The following is a 27899-nucleotide window of genomic DNA, read 5'->3' as shown; positions in this document are numbered from 1 at the left end:
AAAAATAAAAATCCCTAACACCCAAAGAATATAATCCCAACGAAAGAAAGACACTGCGGTGTTAACATTAGCCCCCAGGGCAGTATTTACTGACATGGGCAGTGCCACAGGGCTGTAGTGTTTGCAGCCACAGACCGGATCACCGTACAGCGAAGTTTTACTACGCTGTTGTGTGCCCGTGCCCTGCAAAAGGTGTCGAGCTTACGAAAAATAAGCAGAGGAGCTGTGCAGAAAAAAAAAAAAAAAAAAAAAAAAAAAAGCACCAAAAGAAAGGTGCAGCATTTTCCAGAGCCGTGAACATGGCAGAGACCTCGGGGAGCGGATATAGCGTTTTTAAATTATACATAACGGCTGTAAAATGCATGAAGAAAGTGTACTTTTGAACAAAAATTATGCCGTGGTCATTTTCTCCAGAGTGTCACGCTGCTGTTTATGTACTCTAAGTCACTATGTACAGCGAGTTACTGATTTATTCCCACCGCTATTTAAGAACAAGTGCTTTCCACCCCGCATCATCCAGGAAATTCCCAGATTACTTTGATCTGTGGAATTTCGCACGGCGATCCACAACCACTCCCGTTGTGTTGCCCTGCGCAGGCAAGTCGTGGTACAACGGGGCTTTATGGCAGGGCTAGGTGAAACCACATTAGGAACCCGCACTGGGCAGAGGCCGGGGGCTTTCCTGTGCCCAGGAATCAGGAATAAGGAGATACCAACCCTCCCCCGCCTTCCCTTTCCGTGCCGAGGCACAGTCACCCTCAGGAGACAACCCCACTCCGCGGAACTACACCGCGGAACTACAAGCCCCAAAATGCACCACGCCCCACGCACCGGAAAGCAAAGCTCGCCTTAGCGGGCGGGGCACGCCGGTCTTTGTAGTCTCTGCGTGGCACCGCCCCTCCCGCCGCTCTCGGCAGGCCCCGCCCCCTGCTCCGCCCCCCCGTGCGGGGCGGGCCCGGCGGTGGCGCGGCGGAGCGGGGCGCGCGCGGCGGGAGCAGGTGAGCGGGGCCGCTGTGCTGGCCGACACCGGCGGCGGCAGCACCGGGAACCGGGGGGACAGACAGGGAGAGAGCGAGGCAGCGTGCAGCCTGCGCAGTGAAGGCCGGGGAGTGGAGCCTCGCCGCTGCCCGTCCCGCGCCGGACGAGGGCGGCCCCCACCGCCTCCGCGCAGCTGTCGTAGCTCCCGCGCACCTGTGGGGAAGCGGCCGCGGGCGGTGGCACCGGGGGATCTGGTCCCGCTCGGGCGGGACGGCGGGTACGGAATCCCCCGCTCCCCGGGGCGGGGCCTCGCCGCGCCTCCAGGTGTTTCCTCGGCCGGTTCCCGCAGCCGTGCGGAGGGACCGGGAGGGTTCCCCGGGCTCCGCCGGTGTCCCGGGCTCGGGGCCTCCCCTGGAGTTACGTAAAGCGGCGGCGGCGCTCCCCGAGCGCGGCCCCTCGGCGGCGGGGCCGGGCCGGGCGCTGCCCCAGCGGTGCCGGCCGGGCTGGTTTGGTTCTCCTTGGTTTCGGAACCGTCAGGTCGTAGTCAGAAGTAGCGCTCCTTGATGCGCGAGTCTTGGAAACAAGGTACCTGCAGTTGTTTCTAGTTCCATGAGAGACTCTTTGGGGCAGGAATTACTCCTGTGTGTGTGTGTGTGGTGGTATAAATAGCCCTCCCCCCCCCCCCCCCCTTTTTGAGTTCATAAGCAAGTAAAAAATTTTGTTAGGTAACTTGGCTGAACTCGGCACAAAATGATTATTTAAAAAATCATGAAAGCTAATTCTGGAAGTTGTTTCTTTATATATTTTACTTGTTCTTCAGCTGACATTGCTCAGTAGCACTTTAACCCTAAACGACAGAGATCAGCTTGTCTGCGTTGTCCAAGCAGAGGCACAGTATATGTAACCAGATCACAAATAGTATTGAATAGCTAAAAGTCTTCTAAATCCAATTACAACTGTTAAGTACGGATTGTTTTGTTTCTAATCTATTATCCTTGAATCGTGTGGCTTACGTGTTTCTCACTGAATATACAAGCCATTAGCTTAAAAAGGTTTGGAACTGCGATAGCTGCAAGCTGCAGGCAAACCCTTTTTAAGTGGTTTTATTACAGCCTATTTGCTTCACCCGCAGAAAGGGAGGTGGCTGCTGTAAACACAGGATAAGTTGGTGTCATGCTGCTCTTGTAGCATGTGACAGCCGGATTCCCGGGACTGTCCTATCCTGTTTCAGATCTTGCAGTTCAGCGCTTCCAGCAAATGTTCGCTTCCTTCTCTTTTCGTTCTTAACTCACAGCTGGGAATCAAACTAAACAAAATACAGGTTCCGAACAGGAAGCAAATTTCTCGCAGAAAGTCAAGTAAATAGCTATACAAGAAAGTGCATCTTTGGCGTATCTCATAGGTGTCATGAGCTCTTAAAGTTATGCAATGATTCTTCTGGTTCTGTGCAGCTGGGGTAGGAGCAAACTGGGCATACAAACCCTCCTTACTGCACCGAGGTAAGTAGGGAGCAATATAGTTTGTCTAAAAGGATTTTTTTTAAACGAAATTGTTCTCAGTTCCTTTTATTGCATGAATTGGCAGTAAACTGTATTCATAGAAAAGGCTGGATTCCTAGGGCTGTGACCCTTGCTCGAGCATTGAATTTTTTTCTAATATTCAGTAGCCTTCATAAAGTGCAGATTGATGTGATTTTTGAACCCTGTTATAATTCAAAGCATAAAAATATTTTACATACTAGGAAATTGTGATAATTCTGCAGTTGAAGATGGATTACATATGTATTTAGGAATATATATGTGTTTGTCAGTCTGGTAATATAATATTTTTGTATATTTCTTTCAATTAAAAAAGAAATAGTCAAGTTAAGTGAAGCCATGTGCCATTTGCTCACTTGACCTCACATTTCTGTTAACTCAGGGACTACTTTGCTGTTACTCTTCAAAGTTAGAGGAATCTGTGTGTGACACAGGTAGTATCAGCTGCTTTTATTTGTCTGTGGTCATATTTACTGTGTCAGATTGAGTCAGGAATGTCCGTCAGAAGAAAACAGTGTCATCATCACGTTTAATAGTCTTTGACTCACAATTTGGGGTGGCCTTGCAGAGTACAAAAGAAACTAAACGAGAAAATGTACCCTGGGAGCAGGTTTAGTATAGTCCAGCTGCTCATAAGTATCCAGGCAGTGGTACCGAATTAGAGCTGGTCTGAAGTGAAAGCTGCTGAAGTACATACAGTGCAGGTGTTGGCCTCTCAACACCCAGGGCTTTATCCTCAGGGTGGTCTGTGTTGAGCTCACTTGCTTGCCAAATTGGTGCAGCTGCTCAGAAATTCGTGTGCAGTTAAGAGCAATGTAGATTAAGTAAACAAGCTCAAAATAGTAAGTTCTTGACTGGCATTTCACTTCAAAGGAAGAAGTTCTTCTAGGAAAGACTGTTCACAAGTATTTTCACTGGTGAAAATGTTATTGTGGGGTTTTAGGCTTGGTTCTTTTCATAAAGTAATGAAAAGCACAAGCTTTTTTTGCATCTTAAAATTCTACAAACTCCTAGGTTAGCTTCAACAAATAGTCCCTGAGATATGGGTTTATTTTCCACTCCAGGTTCACAGTCACGCAACAGAGGATAATCACTTTTTATATATAGATGGTTTGATTTTTTGCAGTCTGGACTCAGGTTCTTCCTTTTACAGGAATATAATCCTACACCTCCCAAGAACCTAGCTGGGTGGGGCATTGTTTAAAGGCATTCTCTCAATTCCTCATGCTGGTAACATGGAAGAGTCACTGAAGTGGCAAGTGAAAAAGGAGTTTTCTTTTTTAGTGTTTCATTTAGGTGTTTATTTGTTCAGAGAATATTGCTAGAGAAAATTTATTGGATAATGCTTCATGCCTTGCATTAAAGAAAAATTATTATAGAACTTATTGTTCAAGGCAGAAAATAGATTTTCTTACTGAAATATGGGTGAAAAAAGGGAATTTTGATCTGGTGTTGCCCCAGGAGAACATCTTGTCTTGGAGACAGGTGTGACTTGCTTCTCTCATGCCAAGTGAGGCTGAAGCAGGTCAGATATCTGGCATGTGGCTTCACTCACACAGTCTGACTGTGCTGCAAGAGAAGCTGCTAGATACTTCAAATCCCATCCCTGACCAGCTGAGTGAGTCAGCAGGGGTTTATGATGCTGGTATTTCAGCTCCCTCAGATGCTGCTGGGTGTCCAGCCTCATTCCACAGTGAAGCAGAGATGCTTCCAAGAAATTACTGCCAGTTTGAAATTGTTCTCCTGGTCAAGTTAACTGAACTTTCTGACAGAGAGTGTATGAAGACTTCCTGATGTAGCTGAAAAGATGACTAAGTTTGTTTTTTCCTTCACTCAAGGAATTTATTATTCAAGAGAATTTTTCAGTCTTCCTCGTGCTGGTTCATGTAAAATTTATTTCTTTATTCCTGTGCTCTAGGATTAAATTAGAGCAAGAGAGGGGAAGCATCATTTCACACACTGACGCAGTGCAAGTATCAACACTCACAATTAGAAATCTCATTTGGTTTTGCTGCAGTAAATGATTGATTGTCTGATGTGAATCAGGTTGGTGGTTTCCTATTTCACAGCTTCCTGCAGCCTCCTGGTTGATTGGTTTATTCCTGAAATGGATCATGGCTCAAATCCTGTTAATCGAAAGAGGTGGCATTTAATTTGCATCTTATAAGAGCTTTGCTTTGGGTACTTTGTTAAAATGAGATGGTGCTTTTTTGGCAGTTTGATACTGCTGTCTTAATTTTGTTTTGCTTTTTTTCCAGAAACGTGTACACATGCCCACAAAAGACTTGTTTGAAATGGTTTTGTTGAAGAAAAAAATACTAAATAGTTCATTTCTCTTTTTTCTGTGCACTACTTTTTTTTTTTCATTGTAATCTTTTGGAATGAAAAACTACCTGCTGTAACAGCCCTGCTTTTGATGTGCATGCTTGTAAAACTTAATTGCTCCAATTCAGACTGTAGAAAATGTGCCCATTTAACATTGTGACAAATGTTTGCAACATTATATACAACAGAGTTGTTTTGAAAAAATATTTTGCATTGAAAACAGATCCATTATGCTTCAGTGAATGTGTAATATGCAAATATGTTTTCACCTAAGTTGTTTACTGTCATGTCTTTTGGTTCATGTCATGTATATTGTTGCCTGTGTGTTTGGCTTGCATAGTCTGCAGTGGATGTCTTATAGAACCAATTCTGAGAAAACCTTTTGTACTGTTTGGTTGAAAAAGTCACTGAAACTACTCATTACATGCCAAAAAATTGCTGACTCTTTGGATAAAACCAAATAATGCTGAAGTGTTAAAGGACAAAAGGATTTTTCTCTTTCGTAATCTTGCTTTACCTCTTTGCCATTTTAATTTTAATAGCTGTGCAAGACAGAGCTCTTGTAAAGCTGTCTGTTAAATGGTTGAGTTACAGCCTAAAAGCACCATTTTGTATTAAGCCAAATTCTTGGTGAAAATGTTTTACCATCAATACTGCCATGTACCATTTCACAGCTAATACAGACTTTTTTTTTTCAAAGCTCTTAGTGTTACTTTGACTTAGAAATGACAGCAATACTTTCTGTCCTTAATTGTAGGTACTGTTCCTGAAAACAAGAGGAAACATGGTTTGTACAGCCAATGAAGCTTAAATTCCTGGACCAAAAACTGAGGGCTTTTTTTTCATGAAGGATGGCAACACCGTATGTTCCTGTTCCTATTCCTATTGGAAGTTCATCATCCAGCTTTACAAACAGAAACCAAAGAAGTTCTTCCTTTGGGAGCATCTCAACGAGTTCAAGCTCCTCAAAAGGACAGCTGGAGGACTCTGCAGTTGATAATTTTAAAAAGATGAGCGTGACTGACCAGATTGGTTCCACATCATCTGCATGTAGCAGTCCACTTGTTAGGACTAAATTTACAGGTCTGGATACATCTATAGAGTACTGTACTCAGCCTGTAGAAGAAATAGAGCAGAATGAAGATTCCAGGAGCTGGGAAGATCGACCATCCACACCTACTATTCTGGGCTATGAGGTGATGGAAGAAAGGGCAAAATTCACTGTAAGTTTTGGGCATAGTAGAGTTGATCCTGTAATGACAAGATAACAATTGAATGTGCTTTGCATTGCCTTTCAGGAATTAATCCTGCAGTTCAGGGATGTTACCGATTTAGGTTCAAAGTACTTCCTGACAGGAAAAAGCCATTCCTGTTATACAGGTGGGAAAACTGGGACTAAAAAGCAGTCTTTCCTGTAATTGTGTTTGTGGAATAGAAGGAATTAATTCTGTTTCATATATCAATTTCTGCTGGAAAAGTCAGGAATTCCTTACAGTTACAATTCCTTGTGAAATTGAACTTGTATAAGTTCTCTGTAGTTAAACTTCTTGAATAAAATGTAGTCTTCTATTTGACATGAATGATGAGAAACCTTGATGTTAGTCCTTTGCAGTTATTAGTAACTTAAAGTATTTCGGTTGAATTGCAAACATGTAGGTTTCGACTTCTTGCCCAGCTCAGTTTCTGGTAGGGGGAAATCTGTTCTGCAAACAGAATGGGAAGTCACTTATGCCATATCTTGTGCCAGAACAGCAGCCTAACTGGTTTGTATTGATTTTTCTCAAAGTGCACTGTAGCTGGCAGTTCATTTTTTTTGCATGCCATAAATATATCAATATACCTTTACATTTGTTTTTGTGGGTGTGGTTGAAATATTTCTTTGGGATAATACAGCAGTGCTTGTGGGACTGATGGAAGCTGTTACTGATTATTAATTATATTACTTAAGATGAATGACATTAATCAGAAATAGGTAAGGAGAAGGAAATAGCAGACAAACTTTTTTCTGCCTGTCTTAGATTAGAGAAGTGCAGAATCTTTATGACAGTTAAAATACTAATGAAATCAAGATCTTTTCGCAAAAAGTTAAATAATGATGCTTTTTAATCATTTGAGGATGATAGCCTGTCTTTTCCTGAGATTTTCAGTTTCTAACATCTTCATGCACGTTAGCATAAGAGAAGAGCTAATTTTTTAAGAGGTAGATTAAAAAAAGTTTTGAATAATAACCTTCAAAACTAAAACAACAGTTGGTATTGTTACATGTACAAGGATTAGTCTGAAGATGCCATAGAATCATTTCAGTTGGAAAAGACCTCTAAGATTGAGTCCAGCCTTTGATCACCACCTTGACAGCCGAATTATGGCACAAAGTGCCACATTCAGTCGTTTCTTGAGCACCTCCAGGGTTGGCGACTCCACCACCTCCCAGGGCAGCTCAGTGCAATGTTTAACCACCCTTTCCATGAAGGAATCCTTTCTGTTGTCCAACCTGAACCTCCCCTGGTGCAGCTTGAGACCATTTCCTGGTTTCCTGGGAGAATAGACAAATCCCCACCTGGCTAACAGCCTCCTTTCAGGTGGTTGTAGGGAGCCATAAGGTCTCTCCTGAGCCTCTTTTTCCCTAGGATAAATATCCCCAGCTCCCTCAGCCACTCCTCACATGACTTGCACTCTAGACCTTTCACCAGCTTGTTGCCCTTCTTTGAAAGTGCTTCTCTGTCTTTTTTGAGGACATTGCCAAGACATATTGCAGTGTGCCTGTAAGGTGTTCTACTGTATTAACAATGTCAACTTTGTCTCCTTCTTGTATGTGGAAGGCCAGGTCACAGTACAAGTGAAACATTCTTCCATTGTAAAATGCTTGGATGCATTTTTGTTCTTCCCAATTTCACTTCTATTGCTGTGTTGGTTTCTGAAACCACACAATTAACTTTGTCTTCAGTTGCATGTTCTACATGCAGTTTGCTGTTGTGCATTAAAGCCAGCAAGTAATTAGTCCTAGGAATTTGGGTTGCTTTTGCAGTGCTAAATCAGTGAGATGGAAGATGGGGAATCAAAGTAAAATCACTTACCAAGACTCAGTTGCTGAATTATTTTATTTTATTGTTGGTAGCATCTCATAGTTTCGAAAAATAAGAATCTGATTAAGCTGAATAATGTACAAACTTCAGCGGTTAGGTGTTAGTGCATGAGTATGTAGTTGAAGCTTATGGGAGAGAAAACCTAGGCTGAAAAATATCTTCTCATGAACATTTAGTCTTAACTGCAGTCCTGGAATGTTCAATTGGCAGTTTTTGGTTTTGGTGGTTTTTTGGGTTTTTTTTTAAAGCCATGTAGAAATGATAATGTGATGCTGGATCAGCCAGAGAACATTACCGCATATAAGTGTATTTTCACTGATTATTTTTTATGTATAGAATAAAGCAATTAAGCAATTCATGATTGAGTGGAATAAAATGAATGTATTGAATTAATTTGTGATTTTTGCCTAAGATCTTGTATGAAGAAACTGAGTTTTTGTAATATTCTAGTTCTTATTCATTAATTGCAAGCCTTAAAGAAAAGCCAAAACACCCAACCACCTTTTTTTTGAAGAACTGTGGCAGGAAAACCACATGTTTGTTTCAGGTTGTCCATAATTTTAAGGCCAGTAATCACAAGATGATTGTACTGCCTGTTACAGTTAAGTTCACTGTAATTAGTGAACTTTTATTTTGGTTATCTAATGTTCACTTGAAAATGATTCAATTTCTTTCTCGTATACATGTTTAACCAATGCTTTTGCAGAACTTAGAGTAGAATACAAGAATAGAATACTGATTAGCAAGTAAATTCACATGCATAATCCAAAGTTTCTTGTTCTGTGTTTTTCTGTGTACTGGCAAAGTCTTCACAATTTCCCATTTATTTCTTAATTTTATTTATGAAAATAAAACTGCTTCTACTTTTAGTGTGACAGCAAAGTAATAAAATGTTTGGATAAGCATTTATACATAAAATGCAAGGCAGAAAAATTGTATGTTAATGCTGGTTTTGTAAGCATGTCCTGCAGCTTGAATTTTAAAACATAATAGCTATTTCCTCTGTCACAATCCATGACTTGCACAAATGATGCATCTTGAAAGTGAAATTGTGTTTAAAACATAGATAAGAGGAGTACTTGCTGAAAAATTGCTTTTGATTTGTACCACAGTTATCGGTAGTTTCTTTAACTATCTGGAACTTAATGTATTATGGAATACAAAATTGCTAGAAACAGTCTCAGTCAGTCTCAGAAGTTGGCTAGCACTGGGGTTATCACATGTTGGGTCTGCAAAAAGAAAAATACACTTAGCACCTAAAACAACCTGCTGTGACAGCATGAAGTAGTGGAAAATATTTTACTGTGTAACTGATTAGAAAATGTTTTAAACAGAATTTGGTTAAATAAGGGATTGTTTATCGTTAGGATTCTAAAAATATCCTTTTCTTTCTTGTATTATATTTTTTACACACAGACTGGGAAAAATAACAGTACAGTTGCAGAACCTGTCATTCCTTGCATTGGAGAGAGTAAGGTTGTGACATTAGACACTGTTTAATGTCTTCTAGTTGAAGCTGTGTTATTAGATTCATTGTGTTCAGATCAATTTAATGTTCATTAGAATATTGATACTCCTAAAGTAATAGTAGTATTATTATAATTATTATCAACATTGTTTTGTTTATTTATCCATTTGCTTTTAAGTAGGAGTATGGTACTGCTGTGCTGTTGTCTTGCTAAATCTGATTCAAAGTATCCATTACTTCAGTTATACAGTGCAGAGAGGCCTCCAGGATCAATGAATAAAAAATATAATTTAGCAATCGTTAAAGTGGATCACTAAAACACACTTCCCTTACTATTTTGATAGCTGAGCCTTTTGTTCTGCTGGACAATACATTCTTTCTTACAGATAGAAATAGTTATATGTATTTAGGAAGTAGAGGCACTCCTTCCTTAAATTCTGAAAGTAATTTAAACTCTTTGTACTGATAATTGTTATTTGCATTTCTTTTTTTTATCCACAAGTTTTGTTTCATTAAGAAATAGAGGATAATTTCAGCCTTCCAGACAATGCAGTGTGAAGTTTTGCACCTTTTTCTGATCTATCCATCTTTCCACGCAGGTATACAAAATACTGGTGAAAAGAAGTCCAGAGGAAAGCTGGGTGGTTTTCAGACGGTACACAGATTTCTCCAGGCTTAATGACAAGGTGGGAATTATAATCTGGTAAATTCCCAGCTATCTTACTTCACTTCTTTCATGTCTTATATTTTTGTCACATCTTCTATTTTTTTCTGATTTTAATGCAGATAAAACACATACTGTATTAATGACTGGAAAAATATGATTCCTCGTTTTTTCAAAGATACATGTAACAGCTTCCACTGATGCAAAGAATATGTAACAACTTCATCTGATGCTGTTAGTGTGCTTCAAACTTTATTCCTAGTTTATATGATAAAGGAATTAACTCTTGAATATTTTTCCCCTGCATGGAAATAGAACTAGGGGCTTGTATTCTCTTGCAGGAAGGATCCAGTAGTTATTTAGTTCTTTTCTGTGTAACAAACTCTTCTTTTGTTTCTCATAAAACTGAAATTTCATGAGCACAAATATGTTCTTTGTAGGTTGTTTTCAGTCTCTTCAAAGTTAATAGTGAAATAGTATATCAGATCTTTAAAGATGGAGGAAACACCAGATAAATAGGAATTCTGAGTCAACAACTTAATATTTTTAGAATACTTGAAAGGAGGAATGCTGGTCTGAAAAGCACAGGTTTTTATGATTGGTAAATAGTGTTTGGCTATCAAAAGTAGGGAAACAATTGCACTTTTTTTGGTCCACTGTTCACTCCTAAGATTAATCTTTCATTGCCAGTTCAACACACTTTCTGCTAGCATGTTCTTTCATGTTTCAACATGAACCTTCTAACACACTTTTTTTACCCATAGTAAGGGATTTTTTTGTATCGGTTATCACTTTGGATTTATGTGCCTGATCAACTAAGCTAAATTCAGCTGAAGTTCTGAAAATGGGCATGAACTTATAAATTTCTCTCGGTTCTTGATTTGACCTTTTTGAATATCTTCTAAGCTGCATTTGAAGCACCACTGGAATATAAAACTAAATTCTGAAATGTGACTTAGTTTAGAGATTTCTTTCTGAAGAAGTTCCTGTCTTAAATACAGTCTGTCTTAAATTAAGGAATGTCTTGATATTGGCAAAAGCCTAATTTCTTTTGAGACAATGATCTTGGTGTTTCAAGTCAGATTTTGGAAGTCAAGTCATACAGACTTGGCATTTTGATCAGCTATGTCAGGTATAGGTCAAGAATTGGCTTACTTCTGTTGACTTTTAGTGTGCTTGTCAGTGGTTTGAAAACTTAAAATGCTGAAATATCTATTAGAATAAATATTTAAATTTTACATATGAAGTCCTTAGTCTTTGCCATCAAATGTTTGGGAAAAATACTTGGCTTTTACCATTATTTCTAGGTGTTAGTATTTGTTTAAAGGAGAAATCTCTATTTTTAAAAATTTTTGTCATTGTCTGAAGCTTTTTCATCTTTCAGTATACATCTAAACCATTTACTCTTTGGTTTGTAAGGCATTCTATTTTTTATAATACAGAAATGTCAGCTCTAGGAGCCTAAACATATCACCATTAATATTAGAGAATTACATCATAGTAACATAATAGTTTAAAAACACCAAATGAAATAGCCAGTTTTAAGAACCAAGAAGTTTACCATTTTTCTCCAAGACTGTGACTCATGTGACATGTGTAATGTGTCACATGGTGATGTGGGAAGGAGCAGGAAAGGTACTGGATCCGAGCAAGCAATCATGGCCAGAGTAAGTTGTCTGACCCACAGGTATTCCTGCTGTGTCTGAGGAGTGATCAAGAAAGAATGCCCCGGGACTGTGCTGTTGAAAATTAGTGCACTGACAGCAGCTGACTCTTACACTCTCCATCCACAAAAGGAATAATCTGTGGGTAGGTGTACTCTCGCCTTAGAATTAAATTACGTGATCCACGTGACTGGACAAATAAAAGTACCATGAAGCAGAAATCTGTGTGGTTGAAAAGCTTTCCCAATGGTTATCTGCGATCTTGTGTACTAGCTAATAGGAACCCATTTTGTTATATTTTATGAGTCCTGTTCTATTCAGATACATTATTTTATATATATATATATATGGTATTAATGATAACTTTGTAAGAGATGAAGGAACTTTGGGGGACCAAAGATAAACTTGAAAAGTCTAATAGCAAGATGAAAGAGGAAAACATACTCAAATTCTTAAATTCAGAAATAAAGATCAAGGCTTTGACAATAAACGATTCTGTAAATAAGGAACTAGTATTTATCATGAGCTGTTTAAATAAACAGTACTTGTGATGCTTAAAAAGCACCTCTTGCTGAAACAATACTTGCATAAGCAAAGGTGATCCATTAATGTGGTTCTTCCTTTAAAATGTGTAGCGAGATTCTGTTGTAACTTGCTCCTTACACAGGACACTAATCAAATTAATTAAGTTGGTCTCCCAACTGACACAAGCATCAGTTCCTTATCTAAAAACTTTAATACATTTTTCCCAATTGACAGTGGGCTCAAACGGTGATGCCAAATATGGTAGCAAGCATCAGCAGTTTATTAACACTGACTGCCTTTTCCTCTGTTGCAGCCGCACCATACAACACTGACCCCCCCTTCCTCTCACAGGGCCTCTCTCCTCCCAGCTCTTTAAACCTTTTCTCTCATATGCATAACACCTGCGTGCCCTTTTACTCTTTTGTGATGGGACAATACACATCAGCATTCCATGGTTCTGCTTTACACTTCTGTTCACCTGTCCTATACAGCTGCACCCCATTAGGGATGAGGCTTGGCCACAGGCCCATTCCTAATCTTCCCCAATCTGTTCTCTTACAAGATTCTATTTGAAATGCAGTATCTGTTGTAACTTGTCTAAAACTTAATCTGGTGAAAGAGCTGCCCATTAGAATTTTCTGTCGCTGCAACATTCATATTAATATAATCTGTGTATGCAGAACAGCTGTGACAGAAGTTGGCTAGATCCTGTATTCAGAAAAAAAGATGAAATTGTTGTGGCAGCTGAGATATCAGACTTCATAAAACCTATTTGCTTTTTCATGTTGGTTGTAGATCCTCTCCCATTTTTTCTTTGTCAAGCATAACTTTGAAATTTTTTTTATCAGTGTTAAAGTTCTTTTTTATTATAATGCATATTAGGAAAATAATTGGTACTCTTGGAGAGGTTCATTGTTGTATAATTTTATGCTTTCATTCACTTGTATATTTTATTTCTGAATTCAAAGAAAAAATCTGGGTATTTCCAATGTCAACTATATGCTGTTGCTGTTTAAGTCACTCAGAAATACAATTTTGCATGTTACTAGGGTTTGAGCCATACTTGCATATTGAAATTTTATTATTCTGGGTGTACAAAGAACTACTCTTTACAAGAAATATTTCATTCATGTGTTGTAATTTATTCTTCTAGCCCCCCAAGAAAGACAAGTTGCAGAGTTGTAGATCTATAATGGGGTTTTATTCTATACAGATGTATATATAGTATTAATATCCCTGAGTATTTTAGAAGAAATACCAATGAAATTACTATTCATCTGATACTTTTTTTACAGTTTTCTTATGTTTACAGACTCAAAGGCTTTAAATAGCAGACTCAGACATTAAATAACAAAGCAAAGGTTTTCATTCCTATTTTTATGTGTTAGATTTGAGGAAAAATACAAAGCACTCTATTGCATAAGGCAGCACAGCAAGTGACAGGACTGTGTCCGCAATTTAAGTTGTAATTTGGATTGTACTTATGGTTGAGATTTATCTTGTGCTTGAACTTAGCAGAAATCAGAAATAGCTCATAAATCTGAGCAAGAAGAGCTGTACAGTCAGTGCCTGTGGCAAAATGAGTATTTTTCTCGAATTTTTAATTTTTTTCAATTTTAATTTCAATTTCAGCTAAAAGATATGTTTCCAGGCTTTCGGTTAGCCCTTCCACCAAAGCGCTGGTTCAAGGACAATTACAATCCTGACTTCTTGGAAGATCGACAGCTGGGGCTGCAGGCATTCCTCCAGAACCTAGTAGCTCATAAAGATATTGCTAACTGGTATGTGATGAACCTTTGCTTGTGCATTTGTGGCTTGTTTTCTGTCCATACTCCTCTTATAAAGCAGTGTATCTTTGGGTAGTGCTGAGGGATTTCAGTAACATTCGAGTTGTGCATTTAGTCATTATGTGAATTATTCAATGTCCTTTTTAATTAGTCCCATCTTAGCATAAAAAAGTGGAATTGCGGTATTTTGAATTCCACTGAGATAAATAAAAGCTGTACTATTTTAAATGTTAGAATATTCTCATGTTTATTCCTAAAGCATTACTTTTCTGTGTTTAATGCAGAATTGATAATATTTTTAATATATACCAGGTGTGTTAGGCTTTCATAATGGAGACTACCTACACTAATTTGCAATTAGTTCTTAAAATATGTATTAAGCTACAGAATTTTAATTGACATGAAAGTAATAGTAGTACCTTTACAGATTTCAGTACATAAGTAAATGTAAAACACAAATCAAGAAAGTTTTAATAGTTTAAAAAACATAATGTGTTTAAGCAGCAAAGTGCAAAGATTTCTTTCAGCAGTATCTTTTTTTGTACAAAGTGGGAGATTCTTCCAAAGCAGGAAAATTAATAGAATGTAATTCTGACAAATGAAATGTAAAGTAATTTTATTACGAACGAGAAGAGAATTTAAGTAAGCAACTTGCTAGAGGCAAAGTAGTTAGTTTTAAAACCTTTGCCAGCACAGAAATAAAAGTTCAGGTTGTTATACTAGAGATTATTTGAGGAATGAGTCTGAAAACCTGTCATCATCTGAAAAGTCATTCAAAACAAAGAGTAAGAAATGTTCTTAAGCAAACCTAATTCCCTCAAGACTTTTAAAGGAGAAAAATTTTAAAATTATCAAGCTGTAGTGTGGGACCATGAGACCGTATAATGCTCATACTTTACTTTTTAGTAGAAGGGCTGTTACTACATTTGACATGTTTTTATGAGACATTTGACTGCTGTAAAAAACCCCAAAGTTGTAAGCAGGTAAATAAAAATGATGTAATGCTTCCTGTGGAGACAAACAAGTAGTTGTGACAGGGCTCAAATAAAATGGTAAAAGACAAGGGGAAAAGGATTGATGGGAATTTAGGAGTAGTAGTACCAATGGGATGTTAGATTACAGTTGTGGACACAGCTGTTCTGAACATCTTGAAATTATGTGGAGAATGAATGAACAATGAGATCACAAATTGTTGTAGAAGGATCCTGAGGTACAGAGTGACTAACATCAGTTTTCATGTCTTGAAGTAGAAAATGACAATAAGTACACTCATACAGATTTATGAACTCAGCTGGTTTTTGCAATGTGGAAAATAACTATTGGTATTGATTCCACTGGTTTTCTGAATCAGTTCAGTACTCAGCAATAGTCAAAAAGTTTCACTAAAATCATTAGAGGAACTTAAAAGGGGAAAAAGAAGTTATTGCTCTGGGAATCTGAATTGTACTTCCATATAGTTCAGTGGTAAAACACAGCATTCCATTTCAAAGGAGATGTCTGTAAGAGGTACAGAGAAAGCAAACAAGAACAGATGAAGCTGCAGAAAAACTTCCCTGCAAGAAGATTTCTGTTTAGTCTGTTGTCTTAGGTGAGACAAAAAGGGCGTGTAAAATCATCAAAGGGGGAGGTGAGGGAAGGTGAATAAAGAATGTTAATATTTTGATGATTCATAGTCATCCTGGAGTGTGTCATGCTGAGTGGCAAAGCTCTGTTGTGAGATGTCGGAGACAAAGCTTAAATGCTTTCAAAAAGAAATGGGGCTCAACTTACAAGTTTCTGTGTCATTGGCTATTAAATATGATTATATGGGTGAGGTATGCAGCTGAGAAGTTTAAAAGCTTCCTAATAATTAAATTACACAATAATAAGTGTGCCAAAAAGAAAAGGAATCAATCTCTAATAATCCCTAAACGTAGCTTTTCTTATGCTGCTGGAGACACACTGGTGAATGGACTTGCTTAAATACATCTGAAGTCTTTATGTTTCATATTGTTGCAGCTAATTCAGCATTTTAGCTGGCTTGTTTGTATCTTAGTGATGGACCATATTGGACAAAATAGTGTTTGTCATAGTTTAAGGCAAAAAAACTCCAAACTGTAACGTTTAAACTGCATTGGTTATCAAAGATACAAAAAGGAATTAAAATGTTTATGGAGTGAGTTTGTATTTTGGCTAATGAAGAGATGATTAACTGAAATGTGGTTTGTATAACTTTTGTCCATGTAGGGCTCTGCATGAAGGCAAATTTTTTTAATAAACTTTGCAACCTCTTGATACGGTTCTAATGTTTGGATCTATGGAGGGTCTGAATTCCTCAAGAAGAGATTAGAATGAGGGAGATTTGATCCATCCAATATATTTACCCACTTACCACAGAATAAATTTACTGTTAATGGGAATTAGTATTTGTACCTCACATGAGCAGTGGTGAGCCTTTCACCCTGTTTTCTCCTTTAAAGCTCACCATTTACTTTGTCAGTTTTGCAAATAAGTCAAACTGCTTGGGTCAGACATAAACCAAAACAGCCTTTTGTCCTTGTTGAGAAGTCTGTTATTTCTCTCTATACTTCATGTACTGTATTGACAGTGGGAAATTTGCCCTTCAGGGATAGGAGACCTCATTTGGTATACCCATTTTTTAATAAATAGATTCACAAAATATTTTAAAGATTAAATGGGGGATAATATATGCAGGTGGCTAAATTTAAAGTTTGTGTTTTATAGTTTTCTCATGTTTTATGTCGTATTGAAGAGTCAGTAAAAGATCAAATTGAAATCCATCAACAGAGTTAAATTGTGTTCAGGAAAATTTCATAGAACTCGTGAAGTGGCAGAAAGAAGTTTAACCTGCTAAACAGAAGCATCATCTGGCTTTATATAGATGACAGAGCTGTCTTGTCTCCACCCTGTATAAGAAGCTTGGCAGGGAGGAACTCGGTCAGCTTGGAGTCAGGGATCTCATGTGCTGCATTGCCCATTGCTGCCCTCCCTAATGCTGGCACTGCTCCCTGGAGAGGGATATCAGCCAGCTCTGTGTCAGAACAGAAAAGATCCCTGTGGTACTTTACAGGCAGAATACTCTATTCATGAAATGAAAGGAAGAGGTGTAACACATGGAGAGCAGGGTCAGAGCAAACTCTCAGAGCAAAGCTAGGCTGTGAATAAATGTTCATGCCATCAGGTACCTATTTTAGGTAAATAAACAACAAAGTAAATGTTCACTGTATTTTAGATAAATGTTCTGTAGTCTTTTAAAACTAAAAGTGATAGGATAATGAATGATTAGTGTTTGAAGAAATTTCTCCTCATTTTGCTTGCCACATCTGAAGCTGGTCAGTTAGGATGGTAGCTGGGTGAAAGTTTCCTTTCTTGTGTTTGTACTTTGTGAAAACCTTAGATGCAGAGAATGAGTGGAAAACAGAAGATTACTGCCTTTTGCCCTCACCTTTCCATGGTGGACTCAGGTGGGAAGAAGAGACAGGAAATTAAGTTTGGATTCACATTTTTCATTTTTGTGCACTCATTGCAGTAGGATATGATTTAAAGATTTACAGTAGTAAGTGCCAGCACAGCATTGATCCTAAATTGCTTAATTACTTAATTGTGAATTACTAATTAACTGTGAATATGGTGTTTTGATTTGAGGTTATTTGAAGAAGAATGAATACAACTGAGCAGGAAAGTCTTGAAAAGGTGGCTGAAGGGACATGTTTGGAGATAATTAGTAGTTCTGTGAAAAGTAATCTAAATTTGGAAGGTAGAATGAGATAGATGCTTGAAATACTCTGTAGTAAACCACAGGGTTACACCTACTTCCTTTTTCTGACCTTTGCAAAACAGCACACAGAGAGGGATGGCAACTGTTACACAAATCCAAATGGAATGCATTAGTTTGAAACGTATGTTCAGAGATGGCTATGTAGTAGATCCATGGCACATTGTCTGCTATTATTTTATAACTTATTATTTATATAAAAATATATACTGTATATATAAAAGCTATATAATGTGTATATGTCAATGGTTTATGATCTTAGCAAAATGGAAGCTGGTGAACATGTTTCAGTACTTATGCTTAAATCCCCTGATACTACCTGAAGGGATCCGCATATGGATTTTAACAGCATACTTTTCATCCACCATATAATACTTATTTTTCTCCTAAAGAATTTTTCAAAACTCTTCAATATGAAAGTGATAAACTTGCTAGTTGTCATGTAGCTAAAAACTGTGTGAAAAATTTGAAAAATCATGAAAAATTATGTTCTAAAATTGCTTACTCATCTTAAGTTACATTCCAAATACTGTCCCTGGCCAACACATACAACTGAGACTTAATAGTTTGTTAACTATTTATTTATTAATTGTTTTGAATACTTAGGAGTAAATTTGAGGATGTAAATTTTTGTGCCACTTTAACAAATACTTCCATTTTGTGGTAATTTTTAAGTGTTGTTGCTGGTTTTATACTTCAAGTAATTAACTCTTTTTTTATTTGGTAAAGCCTTGCAGTGAGAGAATTTCTTTGTCTGGATGATCCTCCAGGTCCTTTTGACAGCCTAGAAGAGAGCAGGGTAAGTGCTAAGTAGTAGAATAGAAACAGAATGCAAAAGGCAGGTGTTGTTAGAATATTGTAAGATCTGTGCAATGATATGGAATGAAACACTTCTGTTTCTGTTCTTTCACAAAAAATCACAGAAGGATGTGTTTCTAGAATGGGTGTGGTCTGATAATTGGTGCACGCTGATGATGTTTGACTGCTCTACTTCATCCTTGCCCCAAAATATTTCTTCTTTTTTGCCTTTTATGAGCCGTGGAGGAAGTTTGTTTTGTAAAGCAACTGCTTATATAAGGCACCTACTGAATATGAAGAAAGATTTTGTAAGTTTACATTCAGCACATTGTTACAATGCTTACACCTTAGACTTCAGGTCTTGTGGGGAAATGTTTCTTGCTATAAAATCACAGAATCATGGAATGTATTGGAAGAAATCTTAAAGATCACCTACTTCCAACACCTTTGTCATGGGAAGGGATGTCTTCTCATCTGTAATGAATGCAGTTAAATGATTAGTAAGTGTTCTTGCAGAAAACTAAGTAGTGTCAAGTAGTGTTGTAAACCAGCAGCCTTTCAACATGTATATGAGCACACTAAACAAATAATATTGTGTTCTGCAGCCTGTTGTATTAGAAGTAAGTTTTACTGACATGCAGAGCTGTATCAAGGTTGTCTAGAGCAGATCATCTTAGATTTCCTGTGTTATAGAATAACTGTGTTTTAGAATGGTACATACATTGTTAGTCTTGCAGAAATTATGAATTTTAAATGATGCTCATTCAACTAAGTTTATATTTGCCCATTTGTTTTGCATGTATGTAGGAGTGCCTTGGCTCTTGTTACATTACTATGTGCATATGAATGATATGGTATGTTTCTTGTGTCACAAGCTCACATTTGATTTCTGTACAATCCCTTTTTATCACTGACGTTTAAGTTGATGACATTTTTTTAAATTGCTGTAATTATTCATTCAGATGATTTAAAAAATTAAAGTGCCTTCTAGATTGAAATTTCAGTCATGCATGCTGTGGTGAAATCTGTGTTATTCTTCCACTGGAATTTAATCAAGCCATTAAAATAGCTGTGCTGTTGTAGTTTTAGCTATTACCCATTTCTGTGAACTTGTTGAGGTAGCTGACATAAAATTCTCCAAGAGCTACCACATCTTATTTATAGGTGTGAGGTTGGAAGGGAATTCTTGAGATCACCTATTCCAACCCTCCTGGCTCAAGTAAGGTCAGCTACTGCAGGTTGCCCAAGACCATGTCCAGTCAGGTTTTTAATGTCCTTCAGAGGAGACTTCACAGCCTCTCTGTCCAGCCTGTTCCAGTGGCTGAGCACCAGCACAGTAAAAAGGTGCAACCTCTCAGGTCCCGTGGACATTAGTATGTTCAATTTGTTTAAGTGCTCCCTGATCTGATCATCCCCCACTGAAGACCTTTCTTCTGGTTGCAGAGAAGGAATTATTTAAGGCTGGTCTTTCCAGTCAACACAAGTCCATGGTTTCCCATCTTCCTTTGGTGATGATGTACTTGTAGAATCCTTTTTTTGTTTCTTTTCACATGCCTTGCCAGATTCAGCTCCAGGTTGTCCATCACTTTCATAATCCTATTCCTGTAAGATTAGACAGCAGCCTTGCATTCCTCCTGTGTCATCTCTCCATGCTTTCACCCCTAGTAGAATTGCCTTTTATGTCTGAGCTCAGGAGATCCTTGCTTATCCACACAGCCTCAAGCAACCTTTGCTTGACTTTCTACTTGTTGAGCTGCAGGTGGTGATCCCTAAATATCAGCTAGCTCTCCTGGACTGCCCTTTGCTCCAAGCTATTTTCTCATGGATTCTTTCTTCCAAGCAGGTTTCTGAAGAGATTCAGAGTCTTCTCAACCTGAAATCCATGGTTGTGGTCGTGTTTTTTGTCTTGCTTCTGATTGTTAGGAGCCTAAACTGCATACTAAAAGCATCTGTATCCATCCCTTACTGTTTGTTGCTCTTTTTTCTTTCCCTGAACTGCCGTATACAAGAAAAGCACCAAGGTTCGTGTACTTATTCGTGGAGTACATTTTTAAAGATATATCAAAACTTACTTCTGTTTTGCCTTTCTGTTACCATCCAAAGCATTGCAGGAAAAAAATCTTCTGTTTTCCTTATAATGGAAAATATGGATATCTTCTCTTTGGTTTATGTCTATTCTGTTATTCCAAGGACTTGCCAAAACACATTTATGTTTTCTGGGGAAGAGATACAGGTACCTGCTCCATTAGAAGCTAATTAGGCCTAGAAATTTAATCACAAAAAAGTAGGCAAAATATTCACTAAATCTTTTTTTTTCTTTGTTTCTTTTTTTCTTTTTTTTTTTTTTTTGGTCATGTCCTTGGTAGTTGTTTCCACAGATCTTTTCCCAGCCGTTTCTATTTCATGATCTGAAGCAAAGCTGTCTCTTAATTGTCCTTTCAGAATTACAGGGAAAATTAGTCCAACCTGGATATCAAAACTGTTCCAGACTCCAGGTGTCCAGCTGTCTGAAGAATAAGATAGCTCGTTAGACTCGTTCCCTTTCTCAGCTTTGGTTCATTTTTCTGCTCTTACAGCATCCTTCAGAATATATTGATGTTTTCTTACTCAGTTGCAAACAGTGCCTGTGTTTGCTTGGGCAGCTCATACTCAGACTGCAGTTAAAGATGAGTTTTTTCAAAAGGCTTTATTCAGTTCTCATGCAGAACAATTAAACAGTTTTCAACACTTGTGCAATATTTTTATCTATTTTTTTGTATATAGGGAAATTTCCATGAGCATACATCTAAAGGTTGAAATAATAAACTTAATTATATTCTTAAGGAAATAATGTCAAATTTTCAGTTATTAGAGTATCAGGAATTTGAATATTTTTACAAAGAGCAGAAAAATTTACTTAATTGTCTTGACTGAAATGGGATCACTGCTTAACTAGAGTGATAGCTAAAGCAATCACTACAAATGCTGTGTCAAGAATGAGTTGCATGACATGTGCTCTTGGCTCTAGCAGACATGAATAAAGCTATGGCTTAACTCATGACTGGTCTTCACGTGCCTGTCAACAAAGATAAATTTGCTATCTGAGTCAATAAAATAAATTAAAATTCCATGGAAAAAATAGTGTTATTGAATTGAAAACTCCTCATTTGTTTGTATTGTATAATTACAGGAAAACTTAGCATTTTAAAAATCATGAGTCTGCTTCAGTTAAAGCAATGGATAGTATATTCTTGATGTTTGTAGTGTGCTTTAAAACTTTAGGAGAAACAGTGTCTTAACAGCATTGTTCTACTGAGCTCATATAAAATGTTTGTATTCAGTGGACTCTGAATTAGTGGTTAGTTGCAGGTAATATTAAGCCAAAAAATCCTCCCACGTGGGGCTGTTATTTATAGAGAACGTGTAAATTATTAAATCATAATTGCACATTACTGTTGGAAGACTTGTGCTTTCCAGTAATAGATGAGGAGGCTCTGTGCCAGCGCTTCTGTCACTTCCTGCATTCAGTGGACGTTGCTTTAGACAGGGGCTCTTCACGTGAGGTTTTGGATTGCTCACTGACAGGTCCATCGGGGAGTGTGATACATACATGTCATGCTCAGCAGAGCAGCGCAGCATATTTGTCATGGCTGAGTAGTTAGTGTTCACAGCATCCCATTAAACTTCTTCAAAATATTTTTGTACTTCTGATTGTCATGATTTCATAATTGTGTTTAGTACAGAACTGTTCAGCTTTGTCTTTATCCTGGGTAAAGAGGAAATACGTACTTAATCCAAGTATTCCTTGCATTGTAGGAATGTATAGATACTTTGAAACTGACTTTCATGTCATGTGGAAACAAATTTATGAGGAGAAAAGGGAGCAGGGAGTTCAGTTTATGTTCCATAAAGGCAAAAAGGTACGAAATCTCTTCTAGTGTCTCTTGTGAGACAAACAAATGATGTGATTAAAGTATTTGCATTGCAGTTTAGCATAATAAATTCATCATTCAAAGCAAAGCAGCATTACTAAGATAAGAATTTTGTTTAAAATTTACATAGCTTTTTACAGTGATCAATCTGAAGACAAGCAGCCATAACACTGTTACAGGCTGATATTTCTAAGAGAAATATTAATAAAGGCAGTCCACTGAAGATGCTCTTAAATTTGTCTTTTAGGCTTTCTGTGAAACTCTGGAGGAAACAAATTATCGCCTACAAAAAGAATTGCTTGAAAAACAAAGGGAGGTTGAATCACTGAAGAAACTATTAACTGAAAAGCAACTTCATATTGATGCTGTTGAAAGAAGAATTAGGTATGTAGAAATTTTAAGGGTTTTAGGAGGTTATCTCCATGAAAGCATTTTCTCTGTCTTGTCACAACCACCAGCTTTAGCTGTATCTTGGAAACCATTTTCCCTGTGTAACCACATACAAAGCAATATTTTCAGTAAGCTGTTTCTCATATGCTGACTAAAAGCTGCTAAGTACAAATGACTGAGAAACTTGTCCTATCTTTTCCCTCTACAGTAACTCTCTTGTTTCCTAATCCTTTAAGTCCTGTAAAGATAGAGCAAGATTCTGTTCTGCTTTTGAAATGTTGAAAATGTGAAATGCCCTGCTAGAAATGAGTGAGAAAATTGCTTTGAGTTATAAAGTTCTGTCTCTACGCAAAGCTTTGACAGAGCATAGTGATCCAGCAGTTGTGTATCTGTAATAATTTGTTTAACTTCATTTTGAATTGCTTGGAATGAGATGCTGCAGGTGCCATTTACATAGCATGGGAGATTGTCCATTTAAACCCAAGGGAAAATGGTACCTGTCTGCTAAATTCTGTAGCAGGAGCTGAGGAATTGATGTTGTGCTATCCAGTATTAGAGCTGCTGAGTCAGTATCACAGAGTTTCCTCAGCAGAAGAGTGAATTCTTATGGTCCCATTAGAACATCCTAGAATTATTTAGGAACCTTAAAGATCATGCAGTTTCTGCTAGACCAGGTAGCTCAAGGCCCCATCCAACCTGGCCTTGAGCACTCCAGGGATGGAGCATTCACTTCTCTGGGCAACCTGTTCCAGTGCCTCCCACCTTCACAGTAAAGAATCTCTTCCTAACATGAGATCAGATGAAAAAATATCCCCTCTGTGTTTGTCAGTGAAGAAATTTAAAAAAAGAAAATTTAATACTAATTTTATTTTAATACTGAATGGATTGCTGAATTCAGCATATCCAAGTTGACTAACAAATCACACCTTAAAATACTCTAGTTAACTACCTTTGGAAAAGGCTTTAAATGGAATTATTGTGACTGAAAATTCTGATCAGAATACCATATTCAGTTTGCTGTTTACTCCTGAAGGCAAGTAATTACATTTGAAAGATACTTCCCCTGTTTGATGAGAAATTTGTGACATGCTGCTGGCTTTAATAGTGAAATAGTCAGGAAAAGTTAAATAAATTGCATTTGGCTAAAACATCAGGATAGGAAATTCTGTGTGACTGAAAATAAAAAGGTGTTAATAGCAAAAAGGGACTTGATATTTTACTGTTTTCCCTGAAGATACATAATGTTTTTTTAAATACTCAAACACACTGCTAGTTTCCCAGACATATAAGTCTGAAGTCTTATTTTTATTTTATGAAAAATAACTTCTGTGACTTTTAGCTGTAAAAAACACCAAATAAACTTGTGATCTTGTTTAAGAACTTCAGCTTGTCTGATGGGAAATGAACACAAAAGAAACGTGTCTGTCTTTGGTCTTGTTGAAACAGAATTTTTTTTTGATGGCCCAACAAGAATTAAGTATCTTACACCTTCATGTTCTAATGGCTAGGTACCTAAAATGGATGTGAGGCAAAAGGGGACAGCTGGATAAGTCCTGAGACTTGCAGGGCTATTATTATTACTATTATTATTATTATTGTTATTGTTATTATTGTTGTTATTATTAATATTAATATTTATTATTATTATTATTATTATTATTATTATTATTATTATTATTATTATTATTACTACATTGCTGGATTTGGCTCAAACACAGGCTGGTAGTCATGTTATAGAATGCTGCTCAGGCTTTACAAAAAATACATGCATTAAAATAAAGTAATAACAATAGTTAAACCAATTTTAAAAGGGAAAGAAATATAGTAATATCACTTTAAACACAAAATGGATCACAAGCTTTTGTTTCCAATTCAAGTCATAGCTTTCAATGCTAAATTGATGTATGGTTTCCACATAGAGAAATGGTTTGGAAAAAAGGATTTCTTTGGTCAATCTGCATGACCATATTCCCGTTTGTAGCCAAGCTAGCTGGACCATTATCTTTTGTTGCTATTAAGAAAAAAAGTCTTTATCACTAATGGAAAAATGTGTTGCTTTGAAACAGTGTGTGGTTTTGTAAAAGTTACAGTGAGAAACTTGAGAAACTGTTGTTTCTCTTGTAATCTTTTTGTCATCATTCTGTCTTGCTTCTGACTATATTTTGATTATAATCCTTCTGCCATTTAGACAAGATGTGTGTGGCTTAGTCTGAATGTATTTTCTTACCTTAAGTCATACACACTCCTCTGGGACTTGAATTTTGTGAAGCTACTAAATTGTCATGCAACCAGAGAATGATAAAATGGCCTGGGTTGGAAGGGACCTGAAAGACAAGCTAATTCCAAACCCCCTGCCATGACCAAGGACACCTTCCACTAGACCAGACTGCTCAGAGCTCCATCCAGCCTGGCCTTGCCAGGGGCATCCACAACTTCTCTGGACAACCTGTTCCAGTGCCTCAGCACCGTCACAATTAAGATTTTTTTTCCCTAATATCCAATCTAAATCTACCCTCTTTCAGCTTTGAAGCCATTCTACCTTAGGGGAACAGTGCTGTCACTACAGGCTCTTGTAAAAGTCTCTTTGCATCTTTCTTTTAGGTTCCCTTTAGGTACTGGAAGGCTGCAATTAGATCACCTCAAAGCCTTCTCTTTTCCAGGTTGAACAAACCCAATTCTCTGAGCCTTTCCTCATAGGAACGGTGCTCCATCCCTCTAATGGTCTTGTTGGTGAGGGATTTAGAGGACTGAATTGAGTTTAGGAATAAGCAGCTGGAGCAAATAAACTGCTTAAATAGCTATCCAGTGCAAGCCCTGCCATCTCTGTACAAATAAAAGAAATAGGGCATGCAGGAGCGAGGTTGAAAGGTTACTTTCAATCTTTTTGCAGAAACTGCACAGGGTAAAATGAAACAAACAGTTCTTCAGTGACAAATGTTTGCTGTATGGATTGGTGGTACTCTGTTCTTATCTGTTGTAGGGATTTATCTTTAGGAAAAATGACTCGTCAAATGTCAGGAGAAGAAAGTGAGTGCAGTGGTGAGGTGGAGTCTTCTGCAGTAGAAGCAGACCAGGGTACCCTGGGTGAGGACAGCTGGTAAATACTATTATTTTACTTGTATTTTAGTTATTCTTAAAGTACGTTTTTTGAAATGTTTAGTCTTGCATTAATTCTGCACATCTGAGAAATTCAGTATTTTACTGCACCTCTTTGCTGCATAAAAGCCCATAGGACAGATAATTTTAGATCTGGAATAAGCGATGTTAAAAAGCTTTGTCCATGTTTTGTGGATTGTCTCCATAAAATGGCTATAGAAAATCATACCAGTTTCCACTTATTGATCTGTCTTTGCAGCTCAGACAAAGAGAACCATGAACCGTGCTGGAGTGGCTCTTTGGCTGGAAATTCCGTCCCAGAAATTGAAGTTGCTGAAGTAGCATGTACCGCGGATGAAGAATAAGCGAGCTGCTAGCAGCAGCTGTTACCTGGGAAAGATTCATGTTAAGGGTGTATCTGTGGGTAGGATCATAGAGGAGCTGTGAAGAATTTACAGCAAAGAGCAAGAATGCACATACTGAATGTTTACATAAATCCTTACAAATTATTAATGTAAGAAATATACCCAGTGCTGCTTTGATTTCAGTTTTTACCTAGCCTTTATATATTTAATATATTGACGTCTAATAAGGGCTAAAATCAGCTAAAGTTTAGATAGTGTACATACACAATTTGGCTGACTTTCTTAGCAGAATGACAAAAGTTTCACATTAAATCATGGAACACATCTAACTCATATGTCATATATTGCTACTGTTGTGACACATTTGATGTGTTCATCTGTTTGCTATTTATGTTTTCTTATAGCCATAAAATAATGCTTGCGGAAGTAAAAATGGACTCGGTTGTGTTTAGGAATGGAGAATGTGTTGGTTTTAAATTCTAAAGTTGAAGAAAGTTTCTCTGGAAATTTTATGCAATGCAATAGGAAAACTTTTCAGTACCAAGAGAAAAGTAGTTACAAAATGGGATCATAGTTGGACATTGTAAGATGGTCATTTTTGCTGAAAGAACTGATCTGAGACCCCCAAAACACTGTGTATTTTCATCCCAAGATAGCATGCTGTAATACTTTTTGTTCAGTAATGCTGCTTTGAAAATCTGGGATCTCTTTGTTATATACCCATGTAACAACAAAATCTGTAAGTTTGCCTTTTACTCAGAACACTACCTCTTACCACCTTGCTAATGCATTCATGTTTGTTTAAAAATATTCCAGATTATATGGAGGTTATTGAAAGACTTGTAAAGAAGCCATATTTTTTCCTGCACAGTTCATAACTAGATTGAATCTAGTTGCAGTGTATTTTTGTTTCAATATATTGTACACATGGGGATGTTGGTACCTATGTTGTATAGCCTATTTTTCAAAATGTATTAAGACAGGAGATGCACTTTATAATTAAGACTCCATTGTGCCAAGTTCAGTTGGCTAATTGGTTGAGAAATGGGAGTTGCAGGGAGAGGGTTATGTAGTGCCTTTTTGTATTTTACTTGTTCATTACTGCAGAATTTTGTTACAGTGCTCTGGGTCAGTTCTGTGGAATCTTTGATACAGCATTTTTCTGTTCTTCACTTATTTACTGAAAGTGCCTTGTTTTATTATGCTTTTCCAATAGGAAGAATGATGTTTTGTTTTGATTTTTTTTTTTTTGCCCTATACCACCCACATCGTTGTTTAATGTTGTCAATATGCAGTGTCTTTGTGCTGGAGTTTTCAAAGGGAGCTTTGTACTTCAGGCTATGCATACAATGACCTTTATGCAGAACTGTATAAACCTTCCTGATGAAATAAAACTATGGACAAAACACCTGTCTTCTTTTTTGCATTGTAGAAAAAAAACAAACATTTCATTCGTTGTCTAGTCGAAGGATAAAATATGCTAGAATGAGACATTTCTTACTTCGGAGATTTCCTGCACTTACTCAGCCTTG

At 37.4% G+C, this 27899-nt stretch overlaps 1 protein-coding gene across 4 annotated transcripts; it reads left to right on the top strand.

Annotated features, from left to right (window-relative positions):
* Positions 1-929: 929 nt before the first annotated feature.
* Positions 930-27775, top strand: SNX16 (sorting nexin 16). 4 transcript variants are annotated; one of them, XM_088176764.1, is made up of 8 exons: positions 930-998; positions 5599-6064; positions 9992-10078; positions 13878-14026; positions 18537-18606; positions 22764-22900; positions 25887-26003; positions 26262-27775. In XM_088176764.1, exons 2-8 carry the CDS (start codon positions 5693-5695, stop codon positions 26365-26367), a joined length of 1038 nt encoding a protein of 345 aa, XP_088032890.1. In that variant the 5' UTR covers positions 930-998; positions 5599-5692; the 3' UTR covers positions 26368-27775. The 4 variants fall into 4 exon arrangements, with proteins under 4 accessions (XP_088032890.1, XP_014726219.1, XP_014726221.1 ...); XM_014870733.2 differs by lacking the exon at positions 930-998 and adding an exon at positions 1952-4562; XM_014870732.2 differs by lacking the exon at positions 930-998 and having other exon boundaries at positions 4607-6064.
* The last annotated feature ends 124 nt before the right edge of the window (positions 27776-27899 follow it).

Source organism: Sturnus vulgaris, chromosome 1 (assembly GCF_052056855.1).
Source record: "Sturnus vulgaris isolate bStuVul1 chromosome 1, bStuVul1.hap1, whole genome shotgun sequence".
In the NCBI taxonomy this organism is placed as follows: Eukaryota; Metazoa; Chordata; class Aves; order Passeriformes; family Sturnidae; genus Sturnus; species Sturnus vulgaris.
The sequence above is the reverse complement of the archived record's forward strand: the minus strand, read 5'-3'. Positions and strand labels throughout refer to the sequence as shown.